General features: G+C 37.2%; 1 protein-coding gene across 1 annotated transcript in view; it reads left to right on the top strand.

The window, feature by feature from the left end:
• Nucleotides 1-18484, top strand: part of NALCN (sodium leak channel, non-selective) — a 214350-nt gene that overhangs the window by 35989 nt on the left and 159877 nt on the right. The window contains exon 6 of the mRNA XM_030234675.2: nt 4854-5008. Within this exon, the coding sequence (XP_030090535.1) occupies nt 4854-5008 (155 nt within the window). The remainder of the gene's footprint in view (nt 1-4853; nt 5009-18484) is intronic.

The following is an 18484-nucleotide window of genomic DNA, read 5'->3' as shown; positions in this document are numbered from 1 at the left end:
GTGTTGGTGACTAAACAACTTAATCTGCATTTGGTGTGAGAATCTGTTCTTTTGTATGATTAATGAATTAGAAATATATTTTTAAAAAGAAGTTTTTATTTGCTACCCTAGCAATTAGCATTTGCTTTATCAGATTTGTGACCTGAGATGTTCCACTACCATTAATATACATCTATACATATTTTGCTTTTATATTTTGTGGTTTCAAAAAAAGCACCAAAACATTGTTAAAAACAGAATACTTATGATACAGCTGACCTTACTTTTCTAGTATGAATTCAGCTTGTAAATTACATCTCATTTAATAGAATAAGGAAATAAGATAAAATTTAAAGCTTTAAAAATTAGGTTTGTAAACCATTATAATTGTGTTGAACAGTGTGTGGAAGTTGTTTTGTGGTAGTAGGTGACCCTGATTTTCAGAATAAAGACAAATTAATTAGATATCATTGACCTATATATGTAAGAGAGCAGTGTATTATTATTCATCAGATAAGTTGTCTAAAGTCAATGTAGAAACACAGTATTACTTCATCAGAAAGCATTTATTTGAGAGATCCTAGCTCAGCGTTCATTTAATTTGAGCTTCAGGAAAAAGGTCTGTGTAGCATGGAGTTCTCTGGATTTATTTAAAGATTATTGCTAGAGTCTCACTAGCTTGGTGCTTTTCCCTTGTGTTCTGGGAATATGGCAAAGCAGAAGCATCTCTTCTGAAACAAATAGGATTGGATTTTTTTTTCAGAATTTCATGTTCAGAGTTAGATGTCTAGCAGAAGAAAAAAACTATAATTCTTGATATCTAAAAGAAAAATCTTCTATCAGTCATCTGATCTAAGCTAATTTTGGTATTAGTACTTTCTATACAGCAGTGTCCATTTTTTGTTTAGGTTCTGTACTTTCTGAATTTGTTGCTTGACATTAAATCACAGTTATTGAGAATAACCTTTTAAGTCTTCAGAACTGCATAATCATTCTCTGTTCTCAAAGGTTTTTGCTCTCCTTCATCATATGCTTGGTGTGATTTTGATGAAGCTGGGTTCAGAGGGTCCCCCAGATCACTAATGAAAATGGATAGCACAGAGCACAGTGCCAATTCCTCTGAGCCCTAGTTAATGTATTGCTCCCTCTTTGGAAGTTGCACCATTGCTATTTATTTGCATCATGGTCTACCAGCCATTTTTTATGTCTGCTGTGGTATTTTTAACATGCAGTAGCTCTCCAGTCAGCAGCTGGGCAGTGCTTGGTTTTGTACAGGGACAGACATAGTGTTCCTTTTAAAAAATACAGAAAACCTTGCAGCTCCAGTTAAGTAATGTTTACTTATTACCTTCTTTACCTAATCAACCATTTCAAATTATTTTTTTTTTACCTTATCAATAAGTATACTACTTAGGTTTTGGTTTGGGGATTTTTTAAAATTTTCTGGATCTGGAAACTGCACAAAAAGCTTTCTAATTTGGAATGGCTTTCTAGTGATAGCCTATAAAATTAATAGAACATCAGAATTTAAAAAATCCCATTTTTTCCCCCCCATCTCTATTTTCAGCAGAGAAAGGCTTCCAGAAAACAGGAAGCTAGAATCTTTCATGGTAATGTGTCTCTTAGGGTGTGAAATCCCCTCTTTGAAGAACTGCTCTAATAAGGAGAAGGTGCTGTAAGAGGGATTTGCTCTCACATGAGCACATGGTGCTTGAAAGACCAGTTTTTTAACAGATGCCATGGAAAACAGGCACTGTACTCCCAAGAGACATCAATTCATGTCCATCCTGTGGTATACATATGTATGTAATCGTAACATTCTTCTGGCACTTAAAAACATGTCAGAGTAATAGTCCAATGTTTTTTGCAACAATCTTCTTATTGAAGGATGCCTGTCAAGTGAGGTGGATTCAATTGTCTCCTTCCCCATCCTTGACATTTCTGTGGAGAACTAATTTCTCAGCTCGCCTGTTAGATTGATGCTGCACTCCACAGACTCTGCACAGAAATATTGTGGGACTGTTGGGATAAATTGTTTCTTGTTCATAAATTTATCCAGGCAATTTATCCTGTTCAGCCAGACATTTAAGCACATTGCCTAATTAAACTTTTGAGATGCTTAAAACTAGTTATGGGCTGAATCAGTATCTCAGTACTTAATTGATACTGAGTTTGGTCAATGAGGAATAAAATTTAAATCATCTTATATTGAAAACATCTGGTGATATTCTAGCCACTTCTAGATATCTAATGTTCTCTAGTCCACGTGTACCAGTCTGCTTATTTACTGTCTTGAGGCAGAACACAAGTTGCCAAGGGACAGTGATCAAAAAAGGCCTGTATCTGTACTGGTACTATAAGCAGAGAGACTTCATTTTTAGCCTAAATCATACTCAGTGCACAGAGACTCCTTTTTTTTTTTCTTTTCCCATGCAAGAGGAGGTTAAATAAAAAAAAATTATCCAACTTTAAATGAAGCATTTAAATGACTGCTTTGCAATGCAGTGATTGAGAGCCAGCAATGCTTTTAATAATATGCCCTCACACTGCTGCCCTCTTGGGATTTGAGGGATTTTCTAATGCAAGCCATAATGTGTAATTCATTGGCTACCAGTAGCTGGGGTTCTGAATCTGCCTGTGCCAATGAATTAATTTTAATTTCTAAAAATATATGTAAAATATTGTTTTATATTAATCCCATATATGATAATGGCTTTTGGATAGCAGTATCATAAATCTAACATAAAGCATGAAACTAGTTTAAAGAAATTAGGGTGAACAGATTAATTTTGAAATACTTGAATGGCATGTGCTGAGCATGTTTACAAATGTGGAACAAATACACATATGCTTGTGGATCTGTCCTTTTAGTTATACACATTGCTAAATTTCAGGGTGTTCTTTAAAACTCCATCTGGAGTTGTACATGTCTGTGTGTGCATCCATGCAGATACATATGTCTCTCTGGTATCATAAAGAAATGACTACAGGATAGATGCCACAATTATTATTTATCTGCATTTATAATTGCCTAGGAAAAATTTTGTAGGATGTTTTGTTTTCACACTGACAGATTTCAAATATTGTAATGGTATTCCATGCAGTGCATAAAAGCAATAAAAATAAAGTAATTAGAGCTTCTGTTCACCCGGTTTAGCTGTCAAAATGCTTCTTTGAGTTAGATTAAAGGAAAAGGACTTTCAGAATAACAATAAGATACTAATTATATTAAAGGGCAGGCTGAAAAGTTTCACCTTTTCTGTGGACAAGCAAGATAATTTAAAATTATGTATTTTAAGACACTGGTTGATGCACGATAACAGAGTGAATACTACAGCTTTTTTTTTTTTTTTTTTTTCATAACTTTCAGCAATTCATTCTGGGTGTTTTTATATCAAAAGTTTGTGTGTAACCAGGAAGTCAAATTAACCTGAACATGAAATGAAAATGCTATTGACATTTTTTTTTTCTCAGGCCAGAACTCATTGTGATTAGCTTTTTATGTTTGATTTGAAATTGCCCTAGAACTGAACCAAAAATCAGAATTTTTCATTTGCTAGATGAGAGAATACAAGCAGGGAGAAAAACAGTTTTTGCTTAGCTCATCCAGCTGAGTTGGAGCCTTATTTGGACCTTTCTTCTCTTGGGTTTGCCCAGTGGCCCCATAGCATAAGTAACATGAATCCCCACTTCTGTGTTGTGTTGCTTTGCAGACCCTGGCAGGGACCTGCTCAGGGTGGAGGGGGCGGTTCCCTAAGGTTATCTCTTAACTAAACTACCTCTGGGAAAATGGGGTGGTCAGTCTGTGGCAAAGGATTATGTATTGTGATTATTGACTAGGCACTGTAGGTGATTAAGGGGAATCAACTGCCTGAGCTACTCCTTCCCAAAGTTTGGAAGTACTTAGATAACCCATATTTGCGTGTCCATGCCATAGGTATAGATTTAATAGAACAGAGAGCAACAACCATGTCCTCCCTATCCTTTTAGCTTCTGTGGCCCTTAGGGCTGGGTCGGCCTAAATTCCCATTGTGGTCCAGTGTGGCAAAGCCTCCAGCAGCTCAACCACAGCTGCCAGAGAAACTAGGGAAACAAGTGTTGCTCAGCCTCTGACAAAATGTCCAACACTGTGACATTGTGTTGGGGCACTGGCCCTTGTCTTGTGATCTTTCTATTTTAATATGTTATGGTCACTTATATAAACTAGCTTGCCCTATTCAAACCAGTTCAAATTTTTTCATCTCTTATACCAAATCATCAGACTGACCTAAAAGTAAGTCAGAGATCTGTTTCAGTCACACCAGTGCCTAGATACGAATTGCACTACACATGTAGGGGTTTGACTTCTTTCCTGTGACCCTTCATCTGTGATGGGAACCTGTACTGAGCAAGTTACAAGAAGCTGAATACATACTCTGGTGACTGACAAGTCATCCACAAGGATCCTTCTAAGGAGTGTCAAAGCAAGCACAGGTAATGCCAAAGTCAAAGTCATAGTCATACTACTGACTGCAGCTGTACACTTTCTCAGGATCTGCAAAGGAGCCTGAGACATTGTCTTCAAATTAAAGAGCTGTTGAATGTTAACTCTTCCATTTCTTGGAGAGTTTCCATTTTTATGGGGTCTCTAGGCATTAGCATGAAATTTCTGCCGGTAGTATTTGTGCTGTCATTACATAAGGATGGAGTCTTAGTAGTGTGTTAACTTGCCCTTTACAATAAGTGCTTAGTTAATGAAAACAGTGTATACCAAAGAACATCAGATAGTAAAAATAACAGCTGATTAACTTTTCCCTTTAGTCCTCTCACTTTCAAATATTTAGTTTTGCTATGGACTGAGTTTATGTAACAACTTAATTTTGTATTTTTCACAGAAATGTAACCTGGAATAATTTAGCTATCCCAGACACCCACTGTTCCAGAGAGCTAGAAGAAGGTTACCAGTGCCCACCTGGATTTAAATGCATGGACCTTGAAGATCTGGGACTAAGCAGGCAAGAGCTGGGCTACAGTGGCTTTAATGAGATAGGTCTGTCCTACTGGTAAAATCCATTTCAGTATCCATGTAAAACTGTTTTTGAAATGAATGGAACAGATAGTTCGTGTCTGTGCTAAAAAGACATTAAGTGCAATCAGTATTTTACTTAAGTAGAGCACATGCCAGAAAGAGAAGCTGTGCTATTTGCTTTGCACTTATGATACATTTTTACATTGCCTGGGATACCAGGCAATGTAAAAATACCTTTAAAACAATGTCTTTGTAAGGAGTCAACTGTTGATTATCACCAGTATGCAAAGGCAATGACTAGTTTCTGTTTTATTTTTGATTCATTTTAAAGCATAAAATCCCTTCTGTTTGTCTATTTTTAGTAATAATTCCCATGAAAAAAAATCTTTTTTCATCCAGAATTACTTTGATAATCATCTTGTTACTAACCAGAAGATATGAGAAATAAATATTATCATATATCTGTAGCAATCTTGATCCAAACTGTGTAAGTCCGAACATCAGACAGAAAAATGATCGAGAGTCAGGCAGATTTTGCAATACAGGTGCAATTTGTGTTCTGTGCAAAACTTCAGTTGCCAGGAGAATACGTTCTCTGACAGCTGCAATGTGTTGTGCCATCCCCATGAGGAAATGAGTGTAGAACATAAAAGCAGAAAAGGTGGCAAGAGCATTGGCAGCTGTGGTAAGATCCACATCCAAATAAAAAATATGCAGTTACTCTGTCAAAACATTGTGGTTATTTCACATTCATTGAGCAGACAAAGGTCTAACAGAAGCCTGCAGCTGTAAATTTTCATTTCAGGACAGGTAGGGAAGTACCTTCAAATGACAGAGCATGCCCACAGGCTGAATTCTTTCTGATGCATCGCTTTGACTCTGATAAGGATTTTTTTGGTGGGTTTTTTTTTTTTTTATTTTTCTGGCTTGAGCTCCAGACTGTTATCCTGGCCTCATCTGAATTTGAAGGTAATGAAAAGGTTAAATGACTGAAATCCAAAAAGATTTTTTGAGTATTGAAAGCCTTTGTAGCTGAAATTGTTTCAGTTGGTTCCTTAATATTCAGGTTTCTGGATATACACAATGAGCCACAGAGTTTCAAGGAAGTCTCAGAGTCCTGCTACAAGTACTCTGGGATACCAGATAATTATGAACAAAAACTGCCATTTATGTCCTTTCTTTTCACTTGTGAGAAAGGGAGAAAAACCTGATTTCAGCCAAGCTACATTCTGTTCCCTCTGCAAGTCAGAAGCGTACCATTTGTTCCAATACTGTTAAATAGATAACACCATAGATAGTACCAAATCTTCTGTAATTTTTTTCTTCTGTAGGTCTCAAAGGATAATCCTGTCTTATCTCTCAGTCAGCCTTCAGATTTACTGTCATGCCTGGATGAACATGACATGCCTGAGTTCACACTAGTACTTAAAACCATCCACATTCAAGTTCTGTAGTTCCAGGTAGTTTGGGAGGAGAGCATGAGATAGGGATATTGCCAGAATAATTAGGCCTCAGATTAAAATCACTCTTCTTATCTTGTTATGAGAAAAGTATTTTTTGGCATGGAAAGGTGTTGTTCCAGCTGTCCACCTGGTCACCAGGGAAAACTAGTTGCAGTGTCTTAGACAAGTTTCAGTGGGCAGAAGAGTTGAACGAGGCCCTGAGGGCTTAATAAAGGACACCAGCTTGTTTTGGTGTTTGGCAAAGACAGGTTGGCAAAGACAGGTGAAATAGTTTGTCCATGGATGCCTTCAAAACAAGTTAAAAAAACAGGACTGAAACTCTGGTCTCTTGAATCACAGTGTTATGCCTTATCAATATTTATTTCTGAGTATTGCATTTTAAAGGTCAGAGATTGCTAATAGACCTAGGAGACTTATAATTGATAAGTTGTTTTTGTCTAGAAAGAGGGAACCAGGATATAACACCACTCAGAACTGATACTCAACTTCTGGCTCCTCAGTAGCCAGAAGGTAAATTGATTATCAGTTGAAGGCTGATAACTAAACTTTAAAATACTAGGTAAGACACAGAAGCTTTTCCAAAAAATGTTAAATAAGCTTCCTCAAATTAAGATTGTTATGAACAGGATTATAACCTGCAAGTTCATAAATATTTTATAAATATCCATTTTGTGATGCATCTTTTTGTGTCATTAACGGGTAAGTAATTGAACAAATATTTTCTGTGTAATTATGCTACTTTTTTGGTACATTCATTGGTATTTCATTTGCAGATATTATGATGCAGCCTGTCCTGTTGGATCCTCAAATCTATCATTACAAAAATCACAAGAGTGTAGCAGTTTGGCAGCTACTGTATAATTAGTAACTCTTAATTTGTGTCATATAAGTATAAGCTATGAACATTTGAATTTGATAATTTCTGGTTTTTTCTCCTCTTGAAAGTAAAAAGGAGGGATTTTTACAATTTTATTACTGGGTGAAGACCAAACTGTCCTGATCAGATAAAAGTTATCAAAGTTTTTATTATAGTGAATATGCCAATTAGGTAGCTTTGTATTTGGAAAATACCTTGATTTTGGCCATGCCCTGGTCCCATTTTTATAAGTGGCTTTGACTTTAAAGGATGAAGGTTGGAAAGATGATAGTGTAAGTCCTGCTACTTATTTAAATAAATAAAATATATTTATTTTCCAAGTTTTCTACTTTTATTTTTGAGGTCTTCTATTTATCTGTTTTGTGTATGTTTCCATGCAAGTATATACGTATTGTTTAAGGAAGAACATAGCTATAGACTACTGATAAATGTTATAGACTACTGTTAAATGAAGTTATCTTGTCAAAATAATGTAGGCCATCTCCTTCTGATGAGAAGCAGACTTCATAGTCTTTCCAAGCAACTTATTGTGTTGCTTCATTCTCTGTCCTCTTAGGAAGATTTTCATTAAGGATAATCTGAATCTTCTTTATGGAATTTAAGATCATAATTTCTCACCTTATTCTACTACTACTACTATTGACATGGACAAAAGCTTAAAAAAAAGCTTGTCTGCATCTTTCATTATGCCTTCCATATGGCTTTAAATGTTTCAGTCTTTTGCTAGAAGACGTATATTTTATACCCTAAATTGTTCTTACTCTCCTTCTCTAGACCTTCTCTGGCTGATCCACCACCTGCTGAAATGCAGTACTGTCAGAATACCCCAGCAGAGCCATTATTTTAAGTGGTTTTGAGCTCTGCTAAAATTTCTACATCCCAGTGAGATGTTTTCCTTTTTCATGTTTTTTCTAATTTATTACAGCCCTTGTGTTGTACTGAAAGAGCTGCCATCACTGTTTCCCATTCTTATATTTGTTTACTTATATATTTATTTTTAAATGCAAACCCTTGCATTTGTCTCTGTTGAATGGCATACTTTCTTTTGTTTTTCCAGACTATTTCTTCAATTTGCAAGATCTTCAGGAGTTTTAAGTCTGTCCTCCTGATTACTTGCACAGCCTTTGGTTTTCTTTTACCTGAAATTACATGAGTATAATTTATTTTCAAGCAACCTGATCAAGAGTGAAAAAATAAATAGAACCAGACCAAGATTAGACTCTAGAACTTTGTTTGACAGTCTTCTTTTCTGACAGTGTTTCATTAATAGCTGATCATAAGGACACCTAACAAATGGTTTTGCACCCATCACAGAGCAGTGTCATCTAGCCATTTCCCTGTGTGTTGTCATGGTGAGACAATGTTAAAAGCCTTTAAAAGCCTTTTAAAATATGTAGTGTTTCCTTTCTCTTTACAAAACTTGACTATATTCCACACATGTACAGCAATGATACAGGAAGATTTGTGTCATAGGTTCTCAAGTGCCTGCACCTTTTAATGTACATCAATAACATGATACTTACACAAGATGCTTATGAAGATCATTTTTTCCAACATGGGCCACATCAGCATATATCTACAGATAATGCCTCTGTCTTTTAGTGTATATATTTCTAGATTGCATGTAGACTTAAATAAACACCAATTAGTATTACCAGCTTTGCAAGTGTAAGAGTGAGTTACTAAAATCCAGGGAAGTTCTGTCTGGCAGTACCTCTGGAAAAGTTACAAGCAAAAGTCACAGAGGTCTATCTCATAACTGTTGATGAAACTAAAGAATTAATGAAATATAAACCAATTAGCTAAGCTCCCAGTACCTCAAATCCTTTTGTTTGGGAAGTTCTGAAATGGGAGGAAGGAATAGTAAGGAAGGAATAATACCCCTCTAGGTGAGCTGGCTTCAGCTTCATCAGGTTCCACCTGATGGGAGGCTACAGGAAGTTCCTGCTTTCCCATAGTAAATTGCTCATGAACTCAGTAGAAACCCAAGTACTCTTTCCAACAGTTAGACACAGAACTTGGCTTTTTAAGTAGTGTTGTTCTTACACAGTGTGAGCCTTAATATAAAACTGAATCTTTTATTCTTCAGGATGCCTGAAAGATTTTTTGAATGCTACCTGTGGGACTGAGTGGAAGTAAGAGAAAGGATATGAATGAAAGGCTTGCCTGGCTGTGTGCATGTGGGCAGCAAAATTCCTTACTATTGTCTCTACCTGTATGGTACTGACAAGCTCTTCTCTGTCTCAGACTTCTTAGCTGGTTTTGATTTGGACTTCTATAAAAAGGTTGATGTTTTCTTCATCTTAGAACAGCTTTCAGCCTTGTCTCCCACTGAGAGCATCAGGTACATTCACAGCTAGCCTTTTTCTTCTCTCTGATTTTATTCTCTTCTTTGTTTTTTTCCCCAGCTATGTTTAATTGCATAGGGTGTAGCTGAGAGTGTGACAGTATTATGAAGTGTGTAAAAAAAGTTAAGCTAAATATTGAGAAAAATTACTTTTTTATTATGAACAGACACTACTAATTGTAAAAATTATGAGTAATATTATTGTATTTGTTTAAGTATTTGCATCTGATGTACCTAAAAAGCATAAATATATTTGTTTGATTAAATGAGAGCATACAGGTCTGGGAATTGGAGGGCTATGATAAGTACTTCTACCTTACATCTCACTGTTTATCTGAGTGTGCATCTACCTTTAGTCAATATTTAGCATGGCAGCAGCTGCTACCAGGGCCACACTAAGGATGCTGGCAGAACTGTCTGTGTGGGTGCTGTTGAAAAGGGTACCTCCTAGATGTAAATATGCCAGAATCCCCCTCAGTTGTTGGATCCTGTAGAGATTTCCTCCTTACCTGCACTTTCCATGCAGTACAGTCTTTTGCATTCAGGTTTTTGTTAAATCGGTAACCATTCCACGTGCCTCATGGGTGCAATCATCTGCAATCATCTACAGATGTAGACTTGCAGCACATCAGTGATTTTACTCTTCACATAATTCCGGAGAAGGTTTTTTCATGATTTACAGTGCCACATATTGCTTCAAATAGTCTCAAAAGGAAAAAGAAGTCCCAAATAAAGATAAGGTTTAAAAATATTCTACAAGGTAAGCAAGAGAAGTTTTAGGCCATGATAGATGATTCTGAAAGGAGAAGAAGATCTAATTCTATCCTTATTATCAACCCATCTACCAATTTCTAGGGCCAGTACCCTATTAAATGAGACTAAATTTCTTCTTGTACCTGCAAGGATTGTTTGACAAAGACTACCATATTAATGGCCATGTTACATATAGGACATAAACACACATCTTCCATTGCAAAGAAAATGGATTTTGATGGTAAGGAGTGCTTCAAAGCCCATGTATGAAAACTACATCTGTATTAACATTACTCGCCTTACAGCAGAAGTGAACGCTGTTCATTGGCACAGTGAGCCAGGTAAATCATCTGATTTATGGCCTGTAAAACAGCAACAGAGCTTTGGGTCTCAGATATTTCCTGCTTTTATTAAAAGGACTTCTTCCTTCCAATGTAGGACCCAGAAATTATATATATAAGGGCCTTTTTAAAATTTATAACTATATGAAAAAAGTTTATATGTCACTGTGAAAAATTTCTGCCATGGCTAGATTTAAAGTGATCCTAATTTAATGTTTGTGAAACAAAACTTCACCGTGGGGTCAAATTTCCTCAATTCGCTTATAGATATTGTTTTAATAAACTACTCATCCAATGATCCATATAAACCCTTTTTTATGCACAAATTGAAATTTTATCTACCACATATGGCAGTTACTTTGGTTCTGTTACAAGTCCTCATAGGATGGGGAAAATACTTGTGTGACTGTGCAGCTCTTTGGCATTGCAAAGACTGGAAGATTGGGTGGCATTAGGTCCATTGCTCAGAAGGAAGGAATTAAGATTAAGTTAGTATGCTGTGAATCTGGATCTGCCACAATCCGTTAAGTACCTTTTCCGTGAGAGATTTTAATGTTTCCAAGAGATTGGGTACCTATCTCTTGGATTAGAATTCAGAATGGCCACAGAGTTTGTTGAGTAGTGTGATGTCATAAACATTTAACAAAAATCTGGAGAAGGAGGAAGGATGCTCAGACCAGTCTAATATAAGAGCTGAGAAGTGAGTCTAAATCGGATTCCAAATTAGGTCCTCCTAGAAACTGCAAGCATTCAGAGTTACAAGTCCATTTGTTTATGTGGACATATATATGATTAATTTGATACAGATTCAAACCTGTGACCCATGTATTTCTATAGTAGTGCAGTGGTCAAAGCAAGAGACCTCCATTCTGGAAGGATGCCCTACTAATCTCTATGCATGGGCGGAGCAGAGCATGGCTCCATCCTTTTTCCTCTGACTTTGCAGCAGCAGGAATTCCACTGCAGGCACCTTAGGAAGCAAGCAACTGGAGGCTCGTTCTAAAGGAAATTCTATAACGACTTTCTCCTCATCCTTCTTCCATGAAATTATATCAAATTTGTCTCCATGGACCACCTCACCCCAAGATGGATGAAACCACCTTTAACACTTAGGAGGCTGAATGTTAACAAGGCATACCAGGATGAAGGAGAAAACTTGAAAATCTGACTTGACATTCAAGCTGTCACTGGATGAGAAAAGTACCCTTCACTGGTGGCAGAAGCTGACCTTTTAGTTACTTTGTCACTACCCACCCACCTGACCCAGGTGTCTTGGCTTTTGGCAGGATTAGCAGCCATTTGGTCTTTCCAGGTCCCTGGCATAGGCAAGAGGAGCAGGTGGATTATGATTGATTAGTTGTCCTAAGCAACTGACTTCTTTACCAGCTCTGAGGCTTCCACCTCCATGAAAAGCAGTTAATTATGGGTTGATGAACAGAATAAAATTTACATTAGAAGGTTATTTGCTCAAAGTAGGAGATACAGCTGATAGTGAAAAGGATTGCAAAGGTTTTTATCAGACTCCCAACATGTGTCCTTCCTCCCTACACTGTTTTTTCACACAGTCATGTCTCCCGAATGAACCTGGTGTCACTTTGCACAGACATAGAGGGCCAGAAATGCAGATCAGCATCACCACCACAGCCCAAATCTCTGGGCTCTGAGTCATTTGGTATCTTGGATGATAGAAAGCAGTGAGGGGATGTCATTGTTTAGTCAGAGCCTCCATTTAATTGTACTCATTGAAGGCTGAATGGTTGAGCTCTTATGAAATAAGCATTGGTTCAATAATGATTTCATCAAAACCTTCAGTCAGACTCTTTTAATCTATGGATGATATGTACATTTGATACATATATTGAGTCTTCGTGCTCTGTTTATCCTAGCAAGTATATCATAGTATTAAACACTTTAATAAACAGGTCTAATTTATTCCACTAATGTAGCTTTTTGATTCAGGTATTTTCATGCACAGTGTCTGGTAAGAAGCACTCTTCATCTATGACTTCAACCTGTGGAGTTTTCGTGTAGTAACATGACAAGTGATAGTGATGTTAATGTGTGAAGATGTCAGAATGTAATTAGGGAAGCCATTCAGATTGTCTAGTAATAAAACACATATTTTCTAAATGTGAGCCAAAATTACTTAAAGCATGCCCCATTAGCCCACTGATTGAGAAATCATTAGAATTCATTATTTCAAAAATGGTGATATTTTTTTTCCCATTGGAATTCCTTCCTAGGCCTTGCAGACATAGAGCAATAGAGCCCTGACACCAGCTGAGGCAGTGCTGTGGATAAGTCTCCACTCAGTGAATTTCACTTATTTGTTTTACTGCCAATTTACATACTATAATCACTCATTCAGGTACTGAGAACTAAGGAAGGCAAACAGTTAAGAGACTTATTGCTTGTGAGCAGAAACAAAAATGAAGACTAGGCAAACTTACCTTATCAAAGTGTGCTTGAGGACACAAATATTCCTAACCTTGGCAGTTTCCATGGCATATGCCTATCTTGTATTGTGTGGTAAAGCAGAGTCTGGTAAACCAACACCTTGTAGACAACAGACAGCAATATTTTTTTCCCTTGGCCTATCCCCGCTTTCTGAAAAGTAGATATTATGTTGTGATCCTATTTCTGCACCTTTTGGATGATAAATATTAGCAGGAACTTAAAGATTAGCTGCATAATTTTCCAAGTGGATCATCAGTTCTGCAGTTTCCGCAACTGTGCTGTTGTGGGGTGGCATCCTGGTGGTCCACTGCTTCTATGGCAAGGATGTACCACATTATGCTTGTCCCTTGACCCCCTTAAATCAATGCTTCTGGTTCATTTCTTTATGAAATTTAGCTCAGCTCCACATAGAGGTGTCTGTGTTTTATTCAGATACAGTGCTGTGAGAACATTTGTGCTGCTACATTGGCAGGGCCCAAAGACACTCATAATGGGTTATTGACTCCGTAAGTTTTTCTTTGTTTGGTGACAACCCTGTCCTCATTATACCTGTATTGTCCATTTAGATTTAAGTTTACTTGAGATTTTATAAACCTTATAATCACACTAACATGTCTTAAGGCATTTCCCAGGATGACTGGCTAGCAGCATTTTAGAAATCCTGATATCCTCAGTATGGAGGTATCTGCTGAGCAGACACTGAGGGATTGGCCCTTATTTACTGACTTCCTTTGATTATAAATATGTATTTATTGTTATTCTTTTGTTAATCACTTGTTCCTGTAGCCTGGCACAACCCTCTATTAACTATATATGTAAGTTAACCTTATAGATGCTTTAAAAATGCAGTTTTTCTTACTCAATAGTTATGGAAAAGGTTTATAAAAAGCAGACCAATGCACATAATTCACTGTTTCTTCATGCTAAAGATGAGGTATGGTAGTTACCAAACAATGTGGCACTGATAGAAATTTGAAGGTGAGTGGCAATTAGCTCTGCTTAGCAAAAATTCTGTGGCACATGGCAAAATTATTATTGCTGTAGGACTGAACAGGCCTTTCAACCCTGAATGTTCAGTGGAAAACCAGTGACTTTAACAAAAGTCTCAGCTGGTAAGCTTGCATGTCTGATGTCTTGGTTCTGTGGTTCTTGGTACACTGTGTCTGTTGCCACCTACTGTTGTGACCCTGTACCAATATTCCTGCTTGATTTTTGTGGGAGACAGAACCAAGATATGTGGACACGAAGGCGGCTGCTGCCCCACTTCCCATCAGCTGAGGCACCATTGACCTGCCACTCTACAGCACACACTGACTGCTTAAACTGCTTCTACTGTGCAGGTCCACAGACATGACTGATCTGTAAATATTGTCTGTTACTCATGGTCACAGTGAGCACTTTTTATTTCTGTGTTAGAAATACCTAAACCCACAGAGGATACTAAGACAATACTGATTTTGGACAATGAAAGAAGTGGACTGAATTAAAAACAAACAAGCAAACAAAATCAAACAAAAACCTGAACAAAACCCAAAACAAACAAAGAAAACAAAACAAACAAAACCCCATACCCAAAAATAAACAAATAACCCCCACCAAAACAACAATGAAAAACCCCTTCCTTTAGTATTTGATGTTCCTGTGGGCTTGAATTTTCTCAGTTAAGCCATTTTAGTGTCCTAGTTAATTAAGACTTTTTAAGCAGTGGATTAGGAAAAAAATGCACAAATAATGTCAGTAGAGTTAGCTCTTACACTAACAAATGGAATGTGGGAAACTGTAGAGTTTTGGAAACTTAGAAGAATTTGAGCAGCCCTCCAGAATTTTAATATATTGCTGTGTTAATCCCAAAGTAATTGAGTCTTGCATTAAACCAGGCAATCAGGTGAAACTAATGTGACTAGATTAGTATAGTTGTACTGACAGTCACAGAAAACTTTACTGCTGCTGAGAATCTTCAGTGGAACATTCTTTCCCCTGCCGTTTTGGGGTGTTCTGTATTAGTGTTGATGGCTAAATAGGTGAATCTATAATGAAATAAGAAAAATTTCCAGAAAAATTTACCTTTTTCTTTTGTTCTCTGTTTTATTTGTAATTGTGGACCTTTCCTGGTGGGCATCTTTTGCTATTTTGATATATCACCTGTGTTGTTGTGGTAAGCTGCACAGAATTTAATCACCTGTCCAATGTCTGTGCTGTGCACTTCTCTCTATCAGTCTTTCATTCCGATCTGCTCCTGAAAAAGGCAGAAAGAGTTTTTGCATTCTGAGCTATTCTGGTTAGATTTCAATTTCAAAGTAATTATTTTTGTGGTTTCCTTTATAATATGCTATCTAATAAATAGTTGTGTTACAGTGATGACAAAGATGACATTGTTAAAAAAATAATAATTTGTACTTGCTGATGTTAAGTAAAAGGCCCATAAACGGTCACTGATCATAAGCTGAAAAAGGTGAAAGAGCAAAATATGGCAGAAAGGCAGACTTATTAGAAGGGTATAAGAAAATGAAAGTTGAGGCAGGTCAAATTCAAATTTTGCATCTTGTTTGGTTTTTTTGAACTGTAAGCTATATCACCTCAGATTAATTGATGCCTTGTTGACATAAAACTTTGTGTACTACTTCTTAATTTATCTGAAGTAGCCTAGTCTTAAATTCTATAGAAGTAAGTTCTATCCCGAGACTGGTAGAAGATCAAAATGTCATTAAAAAGAAAAGAAACAATAAAAAAAACCACACAAAAAACCCTACAAACAAACAACCTCCCCCCCCCCCCCCAAAAAAAAAAAAACAAAACAAAAACAAAACACCAAAAAACTTCTTGAATGCTGTAGAGCTTTGGAGAGCTCACTGGCACCAGCACAGCTGTTGAATACTTAGTGAACCACTTACGTATCCCTACCCCTTGCTTCTGCTCCTGCTCCTGTGCTGCATCTCAAGGACAGACATATGTGCCACAGCAGAAGGGTTTGAGGAGGCCTGGATTAGAGCTTGCTGGGAAATGTGGTGCTGGAGACATTGCAGCTGGCTCTGCAGGATCCAAGCTCCCAGAAGGCACCCCTAGCTGGGGACAGCCTTTGCACTGCATCCCCTGGAAACCCTTCAGCCTGCCAGTGCCCACTGCTGCTGTGTGTGAGTTACAGGCAGTGTAAATGCTCTTTCCACAGTGACTTTCTCATGGTTACCTTCTACTACCCCTTCTCTAGCACAGCAAGGCCTCCCAGCATGATTTTATGATACATGTTCTGTGAAGGCAGAGGAGGAAATTTGCTTTTGTACTGCTGCTAAAGTTTATTTTTAATTCCTATAGAAAGCATGCGATAAACCACTCAAGTCTATTCTCTTCAGTGACATTTCTTTTTCCGCAGTGCAGAATGCTAACCAAAGAGTCAGATAACTTGAGAGCCTAAGTAAAGCATCAAGGGACACATGTGTGCTAGCAATATTGTGGTCAAGGAGAAACAAATGCACACTAGGACAATTTTCTTAACATGGATTTACTAAGGAAACAAATAGAAAGAGCTGCTTCAAGCAAAACAAACCTCCCAGCCCACCAGTTTTCACTCTTCATGAGAGCTGAAGAAAGGCTTATGTCAAAGACAATAACTATTTGTGTGGATAGCTACTCAACAACTCAATCTGACAAGGAATGAAGAGCAATGTGAAAAAATAGAAAGAGGAGTTAAAGGTGTGACGGGTATGTGAACAGCCTAGAAACACAAGGTGTGACTAATTTCAGCCATGCTAAGGAGCAGAAAATTCTTAGCCAACAGAGAATGAAGTCAAGCAATTAGAAACCTGTCATTCCATACCAAGAAAATTAGATCCTATTGGTTTAATTATCAGTCAGTGCCATTAAGACAACGTAGTGCTGCATAATGAAAGCTGCAGTTACTGGGAATAGAGGTAATTGTTTTCACAGTGGAAGATTTTCACTTTCAGACAAGAGTTGCAGGATGTGACCAGTTTACAGGCTTTGACCTTCAGCACTTGTGTAATGCATGGGACACGTGATTTTTTACCTTGTCTCCTGAGATTTGATTATTTTATCCTAGACATCAATTTCATAAAGTTGGTGAAAATGAATACAATGTGCAATACTCATGCAACCTGCCCTCTGTTACTGTAATAAGAGCAATTTACCAAATAATTTTTGATTTAAGACCTTTCATTTGATAACACAGGGCCAGCTTCCAGCTTGACATTCTCACTTCTGCTGGGGAATAAAGGGAAATAATGCTATTCCAGAAAATCAAATTCACAGATGGCGACTCTAGAGGAGGGAGCACACACAGAGCAGCAGCTTAGATGTGACTCTCCAGCACATCAGCTTGTCTGTGGTAGCTGACTTCATACATGCTGCTACCCTGTGGCAAATGTGTAATGCCATGCTCCTTCTTCATTAAATAGTGCACAGTCTCACTCTATTACTCAAATATTTAAATATTGAATGTTTTTTTCCCAACTGACTTTTCTCTATTGTTCTTAGGGACTTTCAGTAGCTACTTTATTCTACGCCATTGTCAATGTCATGGCATTGCCCTGTGAAGAAATTCTTCGTATGCATTGAGTGGTATTGGAAAAGATCTAGGGTACAAGCTAAAAGAATAGTATAATATTTTGGATCTGCAGTGAAATATTGAAATACTATTTTAAGAATTGCAAGACCCTTTACTTACAGTTACATTGCATTACTCATAGCATTTCTCATAGCAACTGGGAAAGAATAGGAATGACTTGAAAGACCAAAATCTTATCTAAGAACATTAAATACCCTGTGAATTCCTTACTCTGATCATAAGTTTTGGTTGTAAACAAACTGAGAACTAGATCTTGCAGTATCTAGCAGGTGATCTGAATAAATTTTTGAGTAAGTCTTAAAACACATCTTACAAGTAGTTACCACTTCTCTATTACTCTATAATTAGGGCACAGTGTTGGGAAATACATTTTGATCTCTTTGCCATAGGGGCATTTTTGTTCCACTAATTGTTTCAATATGCAATATTTGCTGGTTTTCCTAAAATATCTACAGATATTTTCAGTCAACAGATTGCTTAATTGTTCTACCTGCTTTGGAGGTACTCCTTAATATTGAGAAGATTTTAAGGCTTTGTGAAGATAGGCAATTCTGTCTCCAGGGAAGGAGTGACTGGCCATCTTGGCACACATCTCCCATACTACCATCAGCCTTCTCCACTGTCATCCAAAAAGTCTTTTAGAAGGGTATCCTCTGTTTTTCCAACAAATCTGTGCTATT

The sequence above is a fragment of the Serinus canaria genome, chromosome 1 (assembly GCF_022539315.1).
Source record: "Serinus canaria isolate serCan28SL12 chromosome 1, serCan2020, whole genome shotgun sequence".
NCBI classification, from domain to species: domain Eukaryota; kingdom Metazoa; phylum Chordata; class Aves; order Passeriformes; family Fringillidae; genus Serinus; species Serinus canaria.
Note: the sequence above shows the minus strand (reverse complement) of the source record. Positions and strands in the feature narration are given on the sequence as shown.